This window comes from Apostichopus japonicus, chromosome 19, assembly GCF_037975245.1.
Source record: "Apostichopus japonicus isolate 1M-3 chromosome 19, ASM3797524v1, whole genome shotgun sequence".
NCBI lineage: Eukaryota > Metazoa > Echinodermata > Holothuroidea > Aspidochirotida > Stichopodidae > Apostichopus > Apostichopus japonicus.
Window position 1 is genome coordinate 19,961,194 of NC_092579.1, and position 20,836 is coordinate 19,982,029.

Here is a 20,836-nt window from a genome sequence, read left to right on the forward strand (position 1 = left end):
TTTTGGTTAAACCAATTTTATTTCCGAAGTGCATAATACTAAATGCTTGGCATTACATGCAGAGAAATGTTACTTATTATTGTCTAGAAATCGCTAAACCAATGCATGGCATCACCACGGCAACCGTCTATGGGAATGTCAGGCTCGTATTGAACGCGAATTTCGTTGACTTCTACACCTCTAAATATGCCATGATAGTTATCGCGGATGCCTTGTGTGCCGTCCTCGTATATCGTGATCAATCTGGCGACGTATGGTACGTCAATACTGTAACGAGTTCCAGTGATAATGGCCGACTTCGAGGAACATCGTTGAACTTCGACTTGAACACCGACGGAGTCTGTTTTGGTAACAGTTGTCGAACCACCCCATTCATGACTGTACGACGCTCTGACTGATAAAGAAACCTGAAAAGAGAAAAAGAAAAAGTAAACGGAACAAGCCGGTTCGAAAGAGGAAAACGTTAACTGAAGATATAATGCAGAAGCGGTGAGTCGTGCACTATATTGAATTAGGAACTGGATCAGTGGGAAGATGAACCTGCTGATGGAAAGTAGAAATTATAGCATAGTGAAAAACATAATTACTACGTTACCTTTCCACCATCGAAGAAGGGAACCTTTAGGGAGAAGCCCTTTGTTGATAAATAAGACATAGGACCACTTCATATTGGGGCACGAAACTTGTACATGATATAATCTGAATGGTGCGAGCAAATACAATAGGATATCGGGGGAACAAGTTCAATACTACTATACCTTTCCACCTCCGAAGAAGGGAACCTTTGCCGATACTTCAGTTGTGACCTCTACCTCTTCACCGGCAGCATTGTTCCATGTGTAGGATTCCTCATATGAGTATTCAAGAGTACGCGTTGTTTTTTGGGTGGTATTACCGGAGTTAATCACGACTGTTCTAGCGATGGTGCTTGGCTGGTTATCGAGTATTTTGTGATCATCTAACGAATATTCAATGTTTTGCAATATGTATTTCTTGGCAGGAGGACCCTGAATGTAGTAAGTCTTTGAAGCTCGTAAAACAAAGGCTGGCTCCGTCATTGGTCCATGAGAACTCATGGTAGACATGGCGGAAACGCCTTGCCCGTTTGACTTGGCAACCGATCTCCAGACACCAACATCTACGTCAGCACCGCTAGAGGTATCGTCCCATACATACTGCCAATCTCCTTGGACGGTGAGGGTCTCGTTAACGCAACGAATAGAATTCCTGTCAGGTTTTTGATTATGATTGCGCATAGCTACATGTCCAAGAGCTCGAAAACCAGGGGCGCAAAGAGGCCTATAGAAAGCTCCATCCCAAGAGGCTCCAGAACCTCTGTCGTTCCAGATTTGGATGAAGTCGTACGGAGGTGAGAGGGCGGTGTTTTGCCTTGCTTTAACTACATACCCGACAGGTGGTCTGTCATAGTTTCCTTGTGCAATGTCTCCCAGAGAGTAAGTGTCAGCTGGTCCTCTCGTCCTCCAAACGGAGAAGTCTCTACGTGCGCCGCTCGATCTGTCGTTCCAAATCTCATCCAAATCGGAGATTTCGTATAATTTTAAGGCATAATCCGCCGTTTGGTCGTTGAAGTCGATAATATTTTTGACTTTCCTGCCATCTAGGAGATACGGGGCGTCGGTTGGGGTAGCATGGGTAGCCAGAGAGGTGAACGTGTTAGCGTCCAGTCCGTATGTATTAGCTGTAGACCTTCGATTACTCAACAAGGAAACGTCTCTATCAGCCCCAGATCCCACATCCTTCCAGATCAACTCGTAGCGGCCAAGGGTAACGTAATCCGATTTAACACATCTGTAAAAAGATAAGTAGGCAAAATAAAAAAAATGTTTATGTCCATATGTTTCGGTTCCAACCTTGTATGCATCCAACGGAAGGGCAAATTCAAGACAAAATTTTCGTAATAACTTTTGATGATCTCTCGTGTGGTGTGAAGAAAGCAGGCATTTATCAAAGAAAAGCATTTATGCTTTTGCAAAATTGTCCATGCAATCACGACAGTATTCAACATTGTTGTATCAAAATACTTCAGAACATATATGCACTGTGTTATCTACAAAATAAATTAGGCGCGTAGCGAGGAATTTACCAAGGGAGGGGAGAACATGTAGGCAAACTATCAGAACTGTAGATTCGGCATTGAAAACTATCTAAGCGTAGCGCCACCATGTGTTGGCGCCACGCGCACCCCAAAATTTTGTCTGAAAATGCCTCCCAGATCGTTGGAAATGGTACTTCTCAGGCCTTGTAAGTTGCATCTAAGCTTGAAATTAAGCGATATCGTAAAAACATACAATGAAAATATGCTCAAGGGTAGGGGGGGTGGTCTCCCCCTTCGCCCTCTTGGCTACGCGCCTGAAATAAACAAGGTCGGATAAATGCATCCCAACTTCTGCATGAAGATATTATGCACAAAGAGGGTTTATAGCATAGACGAATGCTTCTACGGTTGCCAGTATTGCTTTACAGTATACTGGAACCGCAGTATATATTTATATAGGCCTATATATCATTTCAGTGATTATCATATACTAACCTGTAAACATTTCTGTCTGGTAAGTTGTTGTAACCGATGACTGCAACATGACCGAGACAAACGTATCCTACTGGTGGGTCCATTCTCAGTATTCTGACGTCAAAAGTCCCGCCACTGCCTCTGTCATTCCACACTTCGGTAAAACCCGAGGGTGCCCTTAATGCATCCCCCGAGTAGTCCCTCGCCAAAATGGAGGACGTGGTTGGTTGCTGATGGCTGGCGACTGCTACGTCACCGAGAGGATAGTAGCCGTATTGAAGCGTCTGTGGCCGCCATATTGAGACATCTCGATTGGATCCGGTGTTTCGATCGTCATATATCCTGATATAGAGGCTGTCCACCCGCCTATATACAATGGCTGGAACGTCCTCTGTTTTAAAGAGGGGTTAGAGAAATATTCGTGTTTAGACATTCTCAAAGTTATGAGTATAGAATAAGGAAGTTGCAAACCTTTGCCTAAAATATTCTGTCCATAGCAAATTTGCAAGGTCTGTCAGTAGGCATATTAGTAATTTATTACAAATTAAATTTAATTAACATAATTAACACATATATAATAGTTCAGTCTTTCTTTTTCTTTTCTACAAAATAACCCGAATATACATGGAGAAACGATGATGTAGAAGTGAAGAGTATAAACACAGTTAAACAAAATATTGGTAACATGGAAGAAGAACGAGTCTTACCTGCGGTAGCAGTGCTAACGAGAATCGACGTTAGGCACAAAAGTATACTGAGTAACATGTTGATGAGGTCGATAACAACGTTATAGAATGGACTGTGAACCACTATCCTTACTTCACCACCAGCAAGCTCTGAAAAGGAATGAACAAACGCAAGTGTTCTGGTTTTATACTCCATATAGCCGTTCTCCATGCATGTAACTAAGTTTCGTCTTATTCTTTGCATTGTCTGACATGCGGGATGATGTGTACATAGCATGCCGTAAATTCCTTGTATTCTAGATTTGATTTACATATCAATAACAAAATTTACTATTCAAAGTGAATCAAGTCGTTTGGTTTTCATTCAATTTGAATAGTAAATTTGGTTATTGATATGGAAATCAAATATAGAATACAAGGAATTTACGGTATGCTAAATACACAGCATCCCGCATCGGACGATACAAAGAATAATACGAAACAATTAGTTACATGGAGGAACGGAAGTATAAAACCAGAAAACTTGCGTTTGTTCATTCCTTTTTCAGAGTTTGTTGGTGGTTAAGTAAGGATAGTGGTTTAAAGTCCATTCTATAACGTTGTTTTCGATCTCATCAACATGTTATTCAGTATATTTCTGTGTTTAACGTCGATTCTCGTTAGCACTGCTAACGCAGGTAAGACGCGTTCTTCTGGCTACGTTTCTTCACGTTACAAATATATTTTTAACTGTTTACTCTTCAACTTCAACTTCATCGTTTCTCCGTGTATATTCAGGTCCAGGCGCGTAGCCCCCCCCCCCCTTGAGCATTTTTATTGTATGTTTTTATATCGCTAGTAATTTCAAAGGAGAAAATGTTAAGAATCAACTTACAAGGCCTGGCAAGTGCCATTACCAGCGATCTGGGAGGCCTATACAGCCAAAATTTGTGGACGCTTCGCGCCAACTGATGGTGGCGCTAGATAGTTTGCAATGCCGTATCTACGGCTCTGATAGTTTGCCTACAGTTTCGCCCCTCCCTTGGCAAATTCCCCGCTACGCGCCTGTTCAGGTTATTTAAAACAAAAAAGAAGACTGAACTGTTATACGTTTTCATTATGTAACTTAAATTTTATCTGTAGTAAATTACTAATATGTTACTGACAGACACGGCAAGTTTGCCATGGACAACATTCTGTAGGCAAAGGCTTGCAACTTCCCTATTCTATACTCGAACTTTGAGAATGTCTAAACACGAATATTTTTCTAACCCCTCTTTAACAGAGGACCTTCCAGCCATCGTATATAGGCGGGTGGACAGCCTCTATATCAGGATATATGACGATCGATACACCGGATCTAATCGAGATGTCTCAATATGGCGGCCACAGTCTCTTCAATACGGCTACTATCCTCTCGGTGACGTAGCAGTCGCCAGCCATCAGCAACCAACAACGTCATCAATTTTGGTGAGGGACTACTCGGGGGATGCATTAAGGGCACCCTCGGGTTTTACCGAAGTGTGGAATGACAGAGGCAGTGGCGGGACTTTTGACGTCAGAATACTGAGAATGGACCCACCAGTAGGATACGTCTGTCTCGGTCATGTTGCCGTCATCGGTTACAACAACTTACCAGACAGAAATGTTTACAGGTTAGAAGAATATCACATTTGCAAGGGCGGCGGAACCGGGGGGGGGGGGCACAGGGGGCACGTGCCCCCCCACTTTTCCTCAGGTTGAAAATGTGCCCTTTTTCTACATAAAAATTAATAAAAATCAAGTTAGCAAGAGGCCAGGGAACCAGAATGAACACTCGGGAAGGGCCGTTTCCGGCCATCTGAGGGGTTTGTAAAACCGATGGTGGCGCTCCGCTCAGATAGTCGTGCATATAACTTTGCAAATCCTGGCTACGCCCCTGACTTTGAATGAATTTCTATGGGTCAAACTCACAGCTATTTCGAATGGAAAAAATTGGATAAGATATTAACAAGGAATAAACTCTAATTCGGAAGATTCCTACATTAGCAACTAGCATGATTTCACCTCATTTTGTCTCAAAAGAAAACTTGTTCCTTGTTTTCCAATTTGCACATTGGATATTGCAGTGCTAGTAAGCATATTTTCCTTGAGGGGGGGGGGGGGCGTTGATGGAGTGATGTGTATACGCAAATAAGATAATACAATAAGAGTTATAAAGGGTACTAAATATAAGGCTGCATCAGTCCAATCGAATTTCTGCAAAGTGCCCTTTGATGTCGGTGCCCCCCCAGATTAAAAGTGCTTCCGCCGCCCTTGCACATTTGACTTCGTTACCACAAATAATAGTTTGGTGTGTTCCTCAACTGTTCAGCAACATGGCATCTTCTTTATTTTTATTTATCATTCTAAAGGCATGCACTTAAATAAAAGGGATTTATTAGAATTTTTAATGTTAATGTTAAAATTTTGTGACGAAGAAATAACTATATGTCGAACTTACTTCTAGTCGTTCCACTAGAACACTTGGTTTCTATATTTAAAAAAAATACCGATGGTCATTATTTATCACATAACCACTTCGGTAAAACGAACACTAGCTTCCCCCCCCCCCTTCCAATTTGCCCGTAATGTGTATTTTGTACAGGTGCATAGTTGGGCATCCAAACTGTTCGCCCACCAAACTGTTTGCCTGCTACCCACTTGATGCCACCATATAGCTTTGTGCCCACTGTTTTTGTATTCAGGGTTTTGACCCTCGCTCTAGCTGGCACTCAAGCCATAATTGCCAGTCATTGATAATGTCCCTTCCTTTTCACAGATGTGTTAAATCGGATTACGTCACCCTTGGCCGCTACGAGCTGATCTGGAAGGATGTGGGATCTGGGGCTGATAGAGACGTTTCCTTGTTGAGTAATCGAGTGTCTACAGCAAATACATACGGACTGGACGCTAACACGTTCACCTCTCTGGCTACCCATTCTACCCCAACCGACGCCCCGTATCTCCTAGATGGCAGGAAAGTAAAAAATATTATCGACTTCAACGACCAAACAGCGGATTATGCCTTAAAATTATACGAAATCTCCGATTTGGATGAGATTTGGAACGACAAATGGAGCGGCGCACGTAGAGACTTCTCCGTTTGGAGGACGAGAGGACCAGCTGACACTTACTCTCTGGGAGACATTGCACAAGGAAACTATGACAGACCACCTGTCGGGTATGTAGTTAAAGCAAGGCAAAACACCGCCCTCTCAGCTCCGTACGACTTCATCCAAATCTGGAACGACAGAGGTTCTGGAGCCTATTGGGATGGAGCTTTCTACAGGCCCCTTTGCGCCCCTGGTTTTCGAGCTCTTGGACATGTAGCTATGCGCAATCATAATCAAAAACCTGACAGGAATTCTATTCGTTGCGTTAACGAGACCCTCACCGTCCAAGGAGATTGGCAGTATGTATGGGACGATACCTTTAGCGGTGCTGACGTAGATGTTGGTGTCTGGAGATCGGTTGCCAAGTCAAACGGGCAAGGCGTTTCCGCCATGTCTGCCATGAGTTCTCATGGACCAATGACGGAGCCAGCCTTTGTTTTACGAGCTTCAAAGACTTACTACATTCAGGGTCCTCCTGCCAAGAAATACATATTGCAAAACGTTGAATATTCGTTAGATGATCACAAAATACTCGATAACCAGCCAAGCACCATCGCTAGAACAGTCGTGATTAACTCGGGTACTACCACCCAGAAAACAACGCGTACTCTTGAATATTCATATGAGGAATCCTATACATGGAACAATGCTGCCGGTGGAGAGGTAGAGGTCACAACTGAAGTATCGGCAAAGGTTCCCTTCTTCGGAGATGGAAAGGTATTGTAGTATTGAAATTGTTTCCCCGATATCCTATTGTATTCGCTCACACCATTCAGATTATATCATGTACATATGCTTGTAAGTATAAGTCTCGTGCCCCAATATGAAGTGGTCCTATGTCTTATAATCAACAAAGGGTTCCTTCCTATTGTGAAGTCAAAAGTTTCTCTTCGGAACTGGAACCGCGATTTTCCTGATCGCCCGCATGTTCTTAATTAACATATTACTTTTTGTTTCTCTTTTCAGGTTTCTTTATCAGTTACAGCGTCGTACAGTCATGAATGGGGTGGTTCAACAACTGTTACCAAAACAGACTCCGTCGGTGTTCAAGTCGAAGTTCAACGGTGTTCCTCGAAGTCGGCCATTATCACTGGAACTCGTTACAGTATTGACGTACCATACGTCGCCAGATTGATCACGGTATACGAGGACGGCACACAAGGCATCCGCGATAACTATCATGGCATATTTAGAGGTGTAGAAGTCAACGAAATTCGCGTTCAATACGAGCCTGACATTCCCATAGACGGTTGCCGTGTTGATGCCATCCATTGGTATAATCATTCCTAAAACATTTGTAACGTACATTTCTCTGCATGTAATGCCAAGCATTTGAAACCAGTGCACTTTGAAAATAAAATGGTTTAACCTAACTTCTCGAAAAATTAACTTTCCATGTCTTGTTTGTGACTTGGTTCGTAGCTATCCGTGGATTAACCTCCTGCATCCAATTGCGCCTGTGATTGACCAATATCCCTTTCCCACAAAACACTACTTTGGTGCAAGTTGACAATGATAGTTATTGCATTTGGAACAAAATATACCAGCTTTTCCCATCCATAACGCGCAGCGGCTGTTCTATAAAAACCTTACTGTTGATAGAATCGTGACACCCTTTTCTTACCAGGCGCGTAGCTAGGAATTTGCCAATGGAGGGGTGAAACTGTAGATTTGGCATTGCAAACTATCTAAGCGTAGCGCAACCATGATTGGCGCGAAGCGTACAAGAAAATTTTGGCTGAAAATGCCTCCCAGATCGCTGGAAATGGCACTTCCCAGGCCTTGTTAGTTGCATCTTAGCATTTTCTCTTTTGAAAATACTAGCGATATCATAAAAAAAAATATAAAAAAATATAAAAAATATGCTCAAGGGGGGGCGGCTGCCCCCTTCGCCCCCCCCCCTTGGCTACGCGCCTGTTTCTTACCCATTCCGCTGCAACATTTTGAAATAACTTAAGTCTTGTGATTTCAATGACAAGGATTACGATTTAAAGTGATAGCATAAAAGAGGGCTGGGATATAGCACGTGTATATTATTCAACAGTTCCGCCCAAATAATGGTCCAAAGTGAACGGGGAAGCGGGGAGGGATGGGGGAGTGGGGAACGTCCCCACCGTTTCTATGAATTCCGGAGGGCCCTTTACTTTCTGACTGAGAACTCCTTCGCAACCGTTCGAAAGCACTTTCGAAATTATAGATGGTTGTTGGTGACTCCTACGAGTCTTGCTTACATGCACATTGGTTAATCAGGCCTGTCTCGGACACACCCTCTACTTAAGGTCTCCAATCCTGTTCAAGTCCGCAGCCTCCTCCGATTCCCAAGAAGAGATTTTTGTCTATAGATAATAAATTTCAGGGAAATGTGATTAATAATCAAGTCAAAATTGAGCCTCGCGAAGGCAGTGGGGCCAGGGGCATAAAATTCCCCTTTTCAAGATGCTTGTCCCCATGCCCCCCCCCCCAACCCTATTCTGCAACAGTAAAACAAACCTGAGACATTCTTTTTTTTTTTTCCCAATAATTTGCTAATAAAAAGTCGCTGCGAGAGAATTATCTTGGATTCTAACTACGTCCCCACCGGATACATTCCAGTGTAGGTGTAATTCCTCTTTCTGGCATGTATTTTGGTTCAAAATAAAATTTCTATAAACAACCAACAAGACCTTTCTAAAGTGCTGCATTTTCTGGGTCACTGCACTCCCAGCCAATACCAGTGTACAGTTGTAGTTATTTAAGCAAGTTTTGCCCCTTTAGTTATTTTCACGGGACGTTGCTCAACTAATCACTGCAAGTGGGTCCCGAAATCAATCGGCATCCCTCTTGAAATGGTGAATGTACTACCCTGAATATGTCACTTTAAAAGTTGTCCCAGTTTCGAATTTCATGTAAACATTAAAATATTCATGAATTAAAAAACAGACAAAGTGAGGGACGGGGGGGGGGGATGATGTGCACTTATTTTTTGTCCCCCCAAAAAACTGTTTGCTTCCCCCCACTTAATCCCCCACTGTGTAATTTGATGGTGCCACCACTGTGCTGAGGAAATCCATCAAAGAGCTCGCATCTGCTAACTATAAGCGACCAGCACGACTGGAGCTGATCTGATTTGCAGGGGCACTGGAGTGTGATGTGGGTCAGGGCACTCCTTTTATCACCACTGCTTTTATTCTGGTTGTTTTGTAATTCCCCCCACCCCGGCCCCACCCTCTCCACTGCTCCAATGATCTTCTACATCCATAGTTTTCTGCCACAATTAATAATGAAGTTAAATGAAGACCGTATCAACAGACGGCTAATAACGAAAATCTGATGTCTCTTGTTTTAGTATTCTCTTTCTCTATTTCTGTATTTTTTTTACATGTGATATGCAAATAAATTTATGACATAACAAATTAATATTTAGTACAAGTGCTTTGATGATAAATGAGTCTCACACATAACATGATGGTAGCTTTTAACTCCCAACACAATATGAAAAAAAAAGAAAAAAAAAGTTACGGCATGGTGCATATCTTTCTGAGAACTCACATCAGAAATAGCTGCTCAATAACTAATCTCTACAATTGATATCAGCTCAAGCCAGAACAAGACTGATAATACAAGTAACCTTGAGGTTTAAAGAATGACCTTAGTATGGCAGAACTTTTAACTGAATTACAGAAAATGTTAGCTCTTCACTACATGACCATATATTGTCTATTTTACCCCATTGTTTTAATTATTGATATGTTGTATTGATTATGTTCATACATGCAACAGAGCACCCACGAGTGACAGTGAACACCATTTGCCCTTGACTAATTTGTGACTGATTCTAACAATGTTATTTGAAACGTATCAAAGTCTCACATTATTCTATTGAGTTTTGTGCCTCCTCCTCTTGGGGAGCTGACCAATTGGTCTGTATGCTAGACTAAGGTGTCCAGCCACTTTGATTGAAGAGCCTGTGACATTTCATAGGTCATTCCTAAAATATTTACAAATGGTGCAAAATGCAATATGCACTGCAACTTTTGTTTTTATTGGGATGAGGAGGGGGGGGGGGCGGTCTACAACATAACAACATATCACAATTAATTCTGTGCTGCAGTCACCTTTTAAGACTTAGACTAGAACCATTCAACAGCACATCCGGCATTAGGAAAAGACTAGTAAAGACTTCAGGTAGGACATACCCAGATATGTTTAACGGTATTTGAAGGTTGGTATTTGAGCCACCTCCAATAGCCATTTCATAAATCTTACATACGAAACAACTTCCCATTCTCCTCTAAGATTGCTTTGCTTTTGTTGAAAGGTATAAACTAATTAGTATACTAACTCACTTGTTCCATATCAACTGTCGCTTTCATCTAAGAATGACATGAAATATGTGAGCAGTAGGTTATCGCCCCCACCCCCCCCTTCCCCCCGCCCAATCCAATTTTGCCCCTCAATATATATATATATGTGTGAGTGAGCATCCACAACTAGGAAAAAATAGATAACAAATCATACATAATTTACATATAAATAGCAAGCACAGGTATGTATACACATAGGCACAAATATTTAGGTATATAAGATTTTCATTTTCAAAGACATGTGTGTATATAGATATTATAAAGGTTCCTTTTTCTTATTAAAGATACAAAGAAAATGTAACATAAATAGTAGATAATAATGTGCTCATATTCTTCCTTTCATTGGAAGAAACCATGAATAAAAAAAAACTCTTTTGGAAGTTTCAAGCCTCCTTTGTCTCTTTTTGAACTGTCTGATCATCCCTCACCCCCCCCCCAACCCACCTTCCCAATTTCAGCTTTTTGCCATGTACCTCTTCTCCCAAATATTGTTATATTTCATCTTCCCTAGATTGGCAGACAAACTCTAAGAGAAAGCTCCAAATGAATTTTGTCTCTTCAGGTTTTGAGACCAATTTTCAAAATATGAGTATTAAAGGAAAACAGTCTTTCTATGAACTTAGGAATTATGAAGAATAGAGTTGTATTCAAATGAGTGGAAATTACGGAGAGAATAATTTAATGCAATTATCGTACGGTTGCTGTAAACCAAATAATTTCACCTTTTGGGCAAAACTGCCAACTGGAATTTGGCAAACTCCAAAATGGTCAATACTTTGGTGACCAAATCAGTTCCTCGTTCTTCAGACCCAGTTTCGGGTTAACATTTCAGTAAACTGATACCGAACTATAAACTGTATATACACGCAACTAGAGCTCACTTATTTCACTCGATAGGAAATAGGGTACAGCATATCCGTCCAACTCGAGCAAGGTTCAAAGGTCACTCTACCACGTACATTCACTGGTTTCATATCCCGGATAAATTTTGTCTTTAACAAAAGGTAAGATACTCCTCGATTTTGAAAAGACAAACGTGTAAGGAAGTACAGTACTGAAATAATCCCGTAAGGAAATACTGAAATAATCCCGTATTACTGTAGATCCGCATTAATGAAATCGATATCATTTGGCAGCTGTCATCATGTGGTATAGTTTACGACTGAAGGTGTCACTCGGTATACTATTACTGATGTATCCCACCATGTAACTTAACAGCTTAAATAACTTATTTGACAGAAAATACTGTCTGTTATAAATGATTGTATCCAACAGAAAACAACATGTTCAGCACACAGATTGTACAGTGAAGATTAAGTAAACACATTTCCTATTATTTGTCAGCTGATGTTTGTTAACAGAGAGATTGTAACACATTTCCTATTATTTGTCAGCTGATGTTTGTTAACAGAGAGATTGTCCCAAAGACAAATATATTTTTTGACTTAACGGAAGAGGAATTACACATTCAAAGCATCCCGGTGAAATTTGAAACTGGAAAGAAAAAAAAACGTCCAAAAGAAATCAGTCAATCAAAGGAAGGATGGAACGGAAAAACAATTGCTTTCTATATGCTGCACTTAACCAGACATTTCATCAGCAAAAAAACAAAAGAAAAAAGTTACTTTCAAATTAAATAAGCTTTGTAAGTAATTGAATGTCATCAAGGTATACCAAATTTTGTACACAATGTCAACAAACATTCAAAGCATCCGGGTGAAATTTGAAACCGGAAAGAAAGAAAAAACGTCCAAAAGAAATCAGTCAATCAAAGGAAGGATGGAAGGGAAAAACAACTGCTTTCTATATGCTGCACTTAACCAGACATTTCATCAGCAAAAAAACAAAAGAAAAAAGTTACTTTCAAATTAAATAAGCTTTGTAAGTAATTGAATGTCATCAAGGTATACCAAATTTTGTACACAATGTCAACAAACATTCAAAGCATCCGGGTGAAATTTGAAACCGGAAAGAAAGAAAAAACGTCCAAAAGAAATCAGTCAATCAAAGGAAGGATGGAAGGGAAAAACAACTGCTTTCTTAACCAGACATTTCATCAGCCAAAAAAAAAAAAAACAGCAGAAAATAGTTACAAATTAAATAAGCTGTTGTAAGTAATTGAATTTCATCAAGGTATACCAAATTTTAATGTCAACCATCTTTTCTCCCAAATTATCTAATTTTAAGTGACAAACAGTGTATAGTTCATATTTACCCCCCAAAAAAGTCACTCTGGCACGGCCTCATACATACCCTAACACACACCCTCGCATGCACCCTCACAAACGCCCTAAATACTTCAGCACATTTCGACGCAAAAAATATATTCGCCACTCTGTATCTGAGTGACCGGAATTTGCCCACTTTAACCCACAAATCAGAGGCAACCTTTGGTTCTTCTGCTAGTAAAGAGTAGATTAGTGACATATCCCTAGGAACGACTGGGGCATTAGATTAAGAAAGTGACATGGATTTCTATATATGCAACCATTAGCTTAAGTAGCTGTCACATATGTTTGTACTACTGCTAAAATGTCTTGCAATGAATCAAGGCTGGAAAATTAAAAATACATCATCAAGAATTGTAGATGAGTGAAAGTAGTTCACCATCATGAAAGGCATAATTGAAGGTGATATAAGTTTTGAAACATCAACTGAAATATGACTGTTGTTAATATGTATGTGTTTGAACATTAGTTCTCAGCAGGCAAGGATTTGGGTGGGGACATAGTGGGGAGGGGTACACCACTAACCCACTTTTCTCAACACCAAATGAAAGAAAATAATGAAATGAAATTAGTTATTAGCACAACCTTGCGTGTAGAACTTATTCATAGATTAAAATTCATCGCCAAAATATGCCTCGGAATGGGACCATTTTCAGATTGCAAAATTTGAATCCTACCCACAACTACAAGTAGAAATATTCAAGGGTGCACTAATAATACGTTCTTTCAACTTGAGGGAACCCTTCAATATTAAAAATAACCGCCTGCATATCAGCGTCTCTATATATACAAAAATGAGTTGTTTATTTCGAAACGAAACAAAAATTATGACACATTCCCCAAAGTATTTAAAAAGAAAAAAAAAAGCAATATATCAACTTTGGAAAAATATCACTATGCAATGTAAAGGTTATAGCTATATATATGTGATTCTTTCAGAGTATTGGTGAATACTGCAAAAAATATGAGTTAAAAAGATTAATAATGAAATTTACATACTGGTAAGTAACAACATCATATAAAGTATGATCCACATGCGTGACAACATCTATACACATTTTCACCTGCAAAACCAATCCTCACCCCATCCAGTTGGTTCAAGCACCATATCTTTAGTCACTCCCTCCACTTCTACATGAATCAGAACAGATGGCCAGGGTTTTGAATTTTGCAGCCATAGAAACTTTTGAAACAGCCACCTATTGGCACCATTTTTTACAAAATGCAGCAAAGTAATTATAAAACACTCTGAAAAAATGATAACCTAGATTGTTCCTGCAAAATCTATTATTAAATGATCTGTTCGGTATAAACCAAAATGTAGGCCAGAAAAAACAATTTTGCAAAACTAAACCGATCAAAATTTGCTATAGTACTTCTTTGATTCCCCAAAATTTGGGTTATGTCTTTCTGATAAAAAATCTTGCACCCCATCCCCAGCCTATAAAATCTTGCCAATTGCTGGCAACGACAGACTTTTAAGAAGGAGAGCGTATCAAAAGTTCACAGTAATTCTGTTCCTTCCATTTATTTGTGTGTTTTTCTTCTTAAATCCAATCGACTACATTAACATCTCATCTCTGACTTTGTCCAATTTTTTACCTCATGTATGCATCCTCTAAACACTCTTCCCTCACTAGTAAATGGTAGACATACTTTCATCCCAAAAAAAAAGTAACATTGTAAACCAGAACCTTTTGTTCTTTCTTTCCTTTGTTTGTTTGTTTTTGTTCACAAGCACTCCACGTAAGGGGCGGGAAATAATCCCTCTTTTCCTTGACATCTCCCTGTCCACCAGTTCTGGTCCGAGTTGTCCAGCACTGTGATGATCTCTCCCCGTTTGATTGATAACTCCCCGGGGTCCTTTGCGGCAAAGTCATACTTTGCTCGAACCATAATTTCTTTCTGTGAAAAAAAAAAAAAACCAATTGTATATATGCTTGTCATATATTTATATAGTTTATATATATACTTGTACAGTATGTACTTCATTTGTGTATGTTTTTACAAGTGGTCTTCATGGGGAAGATCTAATATGCCTGCTTCTCTATGATTGAATCCTTTTCTCTACTATCCTAAGCTTTTTCAACTCATTTGCTTCCATTGTCAGTGCAGCTTGAGTACCGTTGTCATGGTAGCCACTAACATATTGCGATTTAAAAACTAACTAATGAAAAAGTCGGAACTGTGTTAGTAAGTTTGAAGATTTTGTTATCTTAAGCCCGGGTCACATCTGCGCGATTCAACAAGCGATTCAACTTGCAATACAATTGAAGGTTGAATCGCGTAGTTAGACACGGGTATCAACTTATTGCGCAATAAAAGTTGCGCCGTCGATTTGGGTTGATTTGCAATAGAGCAATGTCCTAATCAGCGCAACTTCTTAGAAGCAACTTTTCTGATTCGCGTGATTTTAGTTGCGAGTTGAATCGCGTGTTGAATCGCGCAGATGTAACCCGGCCTTTAGACTATGCTTTTTACAGAAAGAAAGGGAAAGATGTGGTGAATGTTACAGGGGAAAAAAAAAGAAGAATGTCACCTTAAATTTCGTTAGCTGTTTTGAAGACATAATTATTTATTTGAAGACAAGACTGTGGTGATCATACAAGGATCACAATTGCAGACCCATTAAAGGACTTTTGAGACCAAATTTTTTTGGAGAAATGACCCTTTAAAACAGCTGAGGTTCATCAATTAAAGTGACTGGACTATGAAGTCTAATTTGATCAGTTCTTCAGATAGCAAACACAAAATTCCATGTGAAACAAAAGACCTTTAAAGGGTGTGAAGACTCGCGCAAAAAGAAACGTCTAATGCCGGCAATCTGACCTAGTTTCGAATGAGGTGTTACAGAAGTGTTAGACACCACCATCGATCCCAGAAAATACACACACAGCTTGCTACAGTTGGTAATTAGACACTAGTGTACAGTCAGTACATACAGCTGCGGTCAATACACACAGCACAGTGTACAAACGGCACAGCGATGGCCATCTGAGGTCTAGATAAAGATAACAAGCTATCACGATTCATTACTGTCTGCATTTTGTAGCGACACGAACAAAACGTCACTTGCAAGCAACGGAAAGAAAATTTTTCAGATGGCAGCACGCGGTTCGGGGCGAGTCTTCAAAGCCTTTAAAGGAGCATTCCAGAGATTCAGCCGATATTGAAAAGTATATCAATCGTCAAATTTCAAGATCAGAATAGCTTATTGAAAACATTACGAGGACTGCGCGTTTTCTAATCTGCTCTCATTATTAAATATCGAGACTTAAATTTCTAACCCGAACTCATATTTTAATTTTAATTTTTCTGGTTCTTATCGAACCTATATCTATAGATATAGATATCGGTCTGCATTTATGACAGAATGAAATCTGGCATCCGTGTGTCCTTACAGTAGGCCTACGACACTAGACTAAAGCACGACTAGGGGACCAGGCCTCTTTGACTTTAATCTCATCAAGCATAACTCCCCACAACCCAACCCCCCCCCCCTGCCCCCACCTTAGTCTCACTGAGATATAACAAATTTGTCGACTCAAAACACTCCTAAAACGCTCCTGCTTTAAGATTTGAACCATGGTGGCCGACGTGGAGGATCGTTTCCTTACCTTGCCTGTCATTTCCTTCAAGTAGATAGTCTCCGTCCTGCTTACGCTGGAGGTCCGATAATATTCCACTAGCTCGTTGAGGGAGCGGAACTTGACCACGTAGAGGAAGTATTTCCCAGCTCCATCTCGCAGGACTTTGAAATGTTGGACTCTGTCTTTGAATCTGGAAGAAGAAGAAGAAGAAGAAGAAGACTTTGAAATGTTGGACTCTGTCTTTGAATCTGGAAGAAGAATGTAATGTAATGTTCACAACAGTAGAACAAATGTTTATACCTATCACAAGACGAGACATTCACTGTTGCAGCATTTTTCGCATGGATTTGTTTGTCAGGTCGATCGAGGGCACTCAACATGGAAATTCTTGATGTTAATATTCTTTAGTATGAAAAAACATTTTCCAAGTTGTCAGAAATGAAACTGGGGTTTCACAGAACCAAGATCAATTAGCTATGGCCTTTAGATGCTATTGAGGAGTTTCAAACTGGGGATTGCCATCATTTCTGGATATGGTGTAATGGTGTGAGTGTAAGTGTAGCAGAACCATGCCTAGAATTTCACGATTTTAGCCCCTTGCTAAATGAAATTTGCAAGCGTTCAAAAACTCTGCAAACTAGAATTAAGTTTCCACTTCCACATATCGTTTTTTATTTCCATCATTTGTAATTTTATATTGTTAACTGTCAACAGGCATACGTAGCAGCAGAACAATGCAAGTGGATTTCTTTTTCTACTGTTAAACAGAGAAATCCACTCTTGCATTTAGCCGGTTAATAGCCTGAATTCGGAGGCTTGCGCAGGATGGATGGCTTCAATCCACACCACTAATTTCTTATTACAAAAACAGTGACAAAATTAAAAACCCATTTGCTAGGAAACTAACATGGAGTAACTGCAAATAACAAAATGGAATCGCCCATGAACCCCTACAAATTATAGTTTCTTTTACTTTTTCAACTAGACCAATTTACATCTATAGGCTCTATAATAACCTCTCCCTAACTTATCCAACAGGAACAACCTCTACATATAGATTCATCCCCCACCCCCCTCCCATCCCTTCCCTCATCTGTCTCCCTCACATGGGCACTACAATCCACAGTACCTCTAGCCTGATGAACTAGTAACATTCCTCAACTGAATCCCCCAGCGACCCTCCTCTCTGAATCTCTAGGCAATCTACATTTAGGCTTTTGCAATGTACCCCATCCCTCACATGCCTGACATAATCAACTCCTATGAATAATGGTTTTATTTACTATAGAACAATTATCCAAAGGCTTAGAATGAAATCCTTCCTCAAAATACCCAACAGAATCAACCCCTACTGTATATAATGGTTCCTTCCATTCTCTGCTATATGGCATACAGACAGACAGTTGGACAACTGAACTAAAGGGTTGGAGACCTCTGACTGTGAAATATGTCCATAATTTATAACAGGAAATAACATGACGAGCTGTACTTTTGAAGGTGACATTACGATAGAAGTAGAATTCAGAAGAAATGAAAAGGAAAACTTGTATTAAAAAGCTGATATCGAGACAATGAAATGTACAGCTGCTATGTACATGAAAGGGTTAGCTTTCATCAAGAAATGAAAACAATTTCTATAATGAATGCAGTTGGTTGTAAGATCAGATAAGATAAGATATACTTTTAATATTAAACCCCACAAAGGGTAACTGAATGCTCTCATTAAAACAGGATTACACAAATTATACAAATATATACAAAAAGTTACAAAAGGGGAAGAACAAATAAACAAAGCAGGACATATAGAAACATTGCACAGCGACAAATTCTAAGCATTTATAATTTAAATTATTGAAGTATTATACATTGTGGAATAAAAGAAGAGGGGTGCCTAATTGTACTGGTCAATGGCAGCCTCCTCCTACTGTACCAATCCGAGAGAACACTGTTTTGTCCAGACACACAAGTACGTAGTGGGTGGTCATCGTCATTCATGAATTTGCAGTTTTTTCTCCTAGGAGCCGTTGCTTCCTTTAATAATGAATACCCATTTAATACCCCTTTGGACTATTGAAAATCAATCACCATTTCTTATTTAAGGTATATTTAAGTATTTATATATATTTATATTTAAGTATATTTTAAATGGGGAATATCACCAAAACAAATTAAATAAACAAATATACAGAGACATTATTTAACCTGCACTCAAGTTTTTAAATTTTGTTGAGCTGTTCGGTTACCTTTTCTTTCTCATTCAAAAAAAAGTACAATTTGTTGGAAATTACAACTTGTTAAGTATATCATGGGCTTCATGGCAAGAACATACTGTAGAGCTAGTCAAATTCTTATACATAAACATGCTAATAAAATCAGCAGAGATAATTTTTGCTATGCAAGTGTTTGACTAGATCTACAATTTCACATCCACTCGTTCTGGTTTCTATTTCAATAGTAACAGACATTCTCAAACTGTTATGTAAACACATGTACCCCCACAAAGCAATACTCCAAAACTTACTGGTTTGGATATTTACGAGTGACGAGCTTACCTGTCTCGCCACAACCTTAGCACCCTCATTCTACCGCGCCTAGAATGTCCTGGTAACCTTTTAACACTGTGCACCCTCTGTGACCCGGCTTCACGGGTCACTGCCCATCCTTCTCATGAGACCAAAGCCCTCCAAAGTGGTCTCTGCCTTGGAGTTGAGTAGTAGTCCTCCCCGACAGAAGGGGAAGACTACCCCCTCGACTCCTGAACTAACATCGAATTCTGACGCTACTGACGGGAGGGGGAGTACTACCCTCTACGACCCCGTCCACGTCTGACCCCTTAACTCTAACAAAGAGGCCTAAAAATAGCAGGAGATACTCTTAAGTTAGGCCCAACGCCCCGAACACTGTAGTGTAGATGTGGTGAGGAGACAGGTAAGTAACAAGACAACCGACGTGAGAAGAACATATTTCATAGAGAAAAGGGGTTATACGACACTAAAAACCCCAGTAACTCACAGTGGAACTAAGTTACTACAAGTTACTACACGTTACTACGAGTTACTACCGGTTACTACAAGTTACTACGAGTTTCTACCTGTTCCTACACGTTAGTACGTCAAAAAAATAATTTTTACCATGAACTCACCAATAAAATTAGGTGGCCGGGCGAGGACTCGTTCGGTGGAGGCCCTTCCTTTTTTCTCAGGTCTCTTGGCCTGTACAGGAAGGTGTATAGTCAGGTCAGTGCGACCGCTCCTCCGTCCGGCTGCGTCCCACCCCCCTCGGGGGAGGGAGGCGGGAATGGAGACAGGTAAGCTCGTCACTCGTAAATATCCAAACCAGTAAGTTTTGGAGTATTTACTTCGCTCCTCGCTTACCTGTCTCGCCACAACCTTAGCACCGAGTGGCACTGCCCGATGGTGGGAGGCCCGAGGGGTGGGACCTAATACCCGCCGGACCTCGCATCACCGCGCTACAAAACGCCGTCTCAGCCTGTAGAGAGTCCGAAAGGTAGCAGGTAACGAATGTTGTTGGCGTTCGCCAGGCTGCTGCCTTAAGAATGTCCTCCAATGGGACTCCCGCAAAAAGGGCTGTTGAGGCCGCTACTCCCCTGATGTCGTGGGCTCTCGGTGTAATTGTGCCGGTTGTAAACGGGCGGATGATCTCCGCCAGCCATCGGGAAATGGTGTCTTTGGACGCCGCTGAATAAGGTGCTCTCGGTAAGATGAACAAGGTCGTGGTTGTTCCTCTAAGGTGTTGGGTCTTGTTTAGATACCATTTGAGAGCTCGGACTGGGCACCACAGTCATTGAAGAGAGGGATTTTATTTCGGGGATAAAAATGTCCCCCGGCAGGAAGGATAGGACCTGGTTTTTGGCTAGGAAGGCCGGATCGGGGACCATCCTTACCCCGTGGTTCTCGAACCTGATATGGTTCTGTTTGGTGGAGAGAGCGTGGAGACAGCTTCTTCTTCTTGCTGACGCCAGAGCGATCAGAAACAGCGTTTTCTTTGTAAGAGATGCCAGCGAGGCTGAGGCCATGGGTTCGTACGGCGGTTTGGTGAGTGTTTGCAGCGCTGCTGATAAACTCCACGAGGGCGCGAGTCGCCTGATTCGGGGGCGCCTGTTCGCCATCCCCCTGATGAGCTGGGAGATGTCCCTGTTGCTGCCTGGGGTGGACCCATCTGCAAACCCACGATGTATAACGGTAATTGCCGACCTGTAGTTCTTGATGGTCGACACTTGCTTGCCTTCCTCGAAGAGGGAGTGAAGGAAGTCTACCACCTGTGCCAAAGAGGTTTCGGATGGCAGTACCTGTCTGTTGTGGCACCATTCCCCGAACTTGCGTAGT

General features: G+C 40.8%; 3 protein-coding genes across 8 annotated transcripts in view; 1 reads left to right on the forward strand and 2 right to left on the reverse strand.

Annotated features, from left to right (window-relative positions):
• LOC139960254 (uncharacterized) lies at window positions 1–3,427 on the reverse strand. Its single transcript, XM_071958462.1, has 4 exons — window positions 3,238–3,427; window positions 2,552–2,921; window positions 759–1,809; window positions 1–407 (listed from the first exon to the last, which is right to left on the reverse strand). Exons 1-4 carry the CDS (start codon window positions 3,425–3,427, stop codon window positions 84–86), a joined length of 1,935 nt encoding a protein of 644 aa, XP_071814563.1. The 3' UTR covers window positions 1–83.
• A 325-nt stretch (window positions 3,428–3,752) lies between these two features.
• Window positions 3,753–7,702, forward strand: LOC139960255 (uncharacterized). Its single transcript, XM_071958463.1, has 4 exons — window positions 3,753–3,893; window positions 4,481–4,850; window positions 5,996–7,046; window positions 7,296–7,702. The coding sequence occupies exons 1-4, from the start codon at window positions 3,836–3,838 to the stop codon at window positions 7,617–7,619; spliced, it is 1,803 nt and encodes a 600-aa protein (XP_071814564.1). The 5' UTR covers window positions 3,753–3,835; the 3' UTR covers window positions 7,620–7,702.
• Window positions 7,703–9,643: 1,941 nt separating this feature from the next.
• Window positions 9,644–20,836, reverse strand: part of LOC139960256 (growth factor receptor-bound protein 2-like) — a 71,047-nt gene continuing 59,854 nt past the window's right edge. For all 6 annotated transcript variants that reach the window (XM_071958469.1, XM_071958467.1, XM_071958466.1 and 3 more), the window contains exons 5-6: window positions 16,518–16,680; window positions 9,644–14,805 (exon numbers count right to left, since the gene is read on the reverse strand). In XM_071958469.1, the coding sequence (XP_071814570.1) occupies window positions 14,632–14,805; window positions 16,518–16,680 (337 nt within the window). In that variant the 3' untranslated portion in view covers window positions 9,644–14,631. The remainder of the gene's footprint in view (window positions 14,806–16,517; window positions 16,681–20,836) is intronic.

Bases quoted from the DNA above. Each gene is read 5' to 3' on its own strand.
- LOC139960254 (XM_071958462.1), bottom strand. From the start codon at position 3,427: ATGGAGAACGGCTATATGGAGTATAAAACCAGAACACTTGCGTTTGTT. The intron at 2,922-3,237 runs GTAAGACTCGTT...TCTTTAAAACAG, and splicing joins CGTTAGCACTGCTACCGCAG to AGGACGTTCCAGCCATTGTA. The intron at 1,810-2,551 runs GTTAGTATATGA...ATCTTTTTACAG, and splicing joins CCAGACAGAAATGTTTACAG to ATGTGTTAAATCGGATTACG.
- LOC139960255 (XM_071958463.1), top strand. From the start codon at position 3,836: ATGTTATTCAGTATATTTCTGTGTTTAACGTCGATTCTCGTTAGCACT. The intron at 4,851-5,995 runs GTTAGAAGAATA...TCCTTTTCACAG, and splicing joins CCAGACAGAAATGTTTACAG to ATGTGTTAAATCGGATTACG. The intron at 7,047-7,295 runs GTATTGTAGTAT...TTCTCTTTTCAG, and splicing joins CCTTCTTCGGAGATGGAAAG to GTTTCTTTATCAGTTACAGC.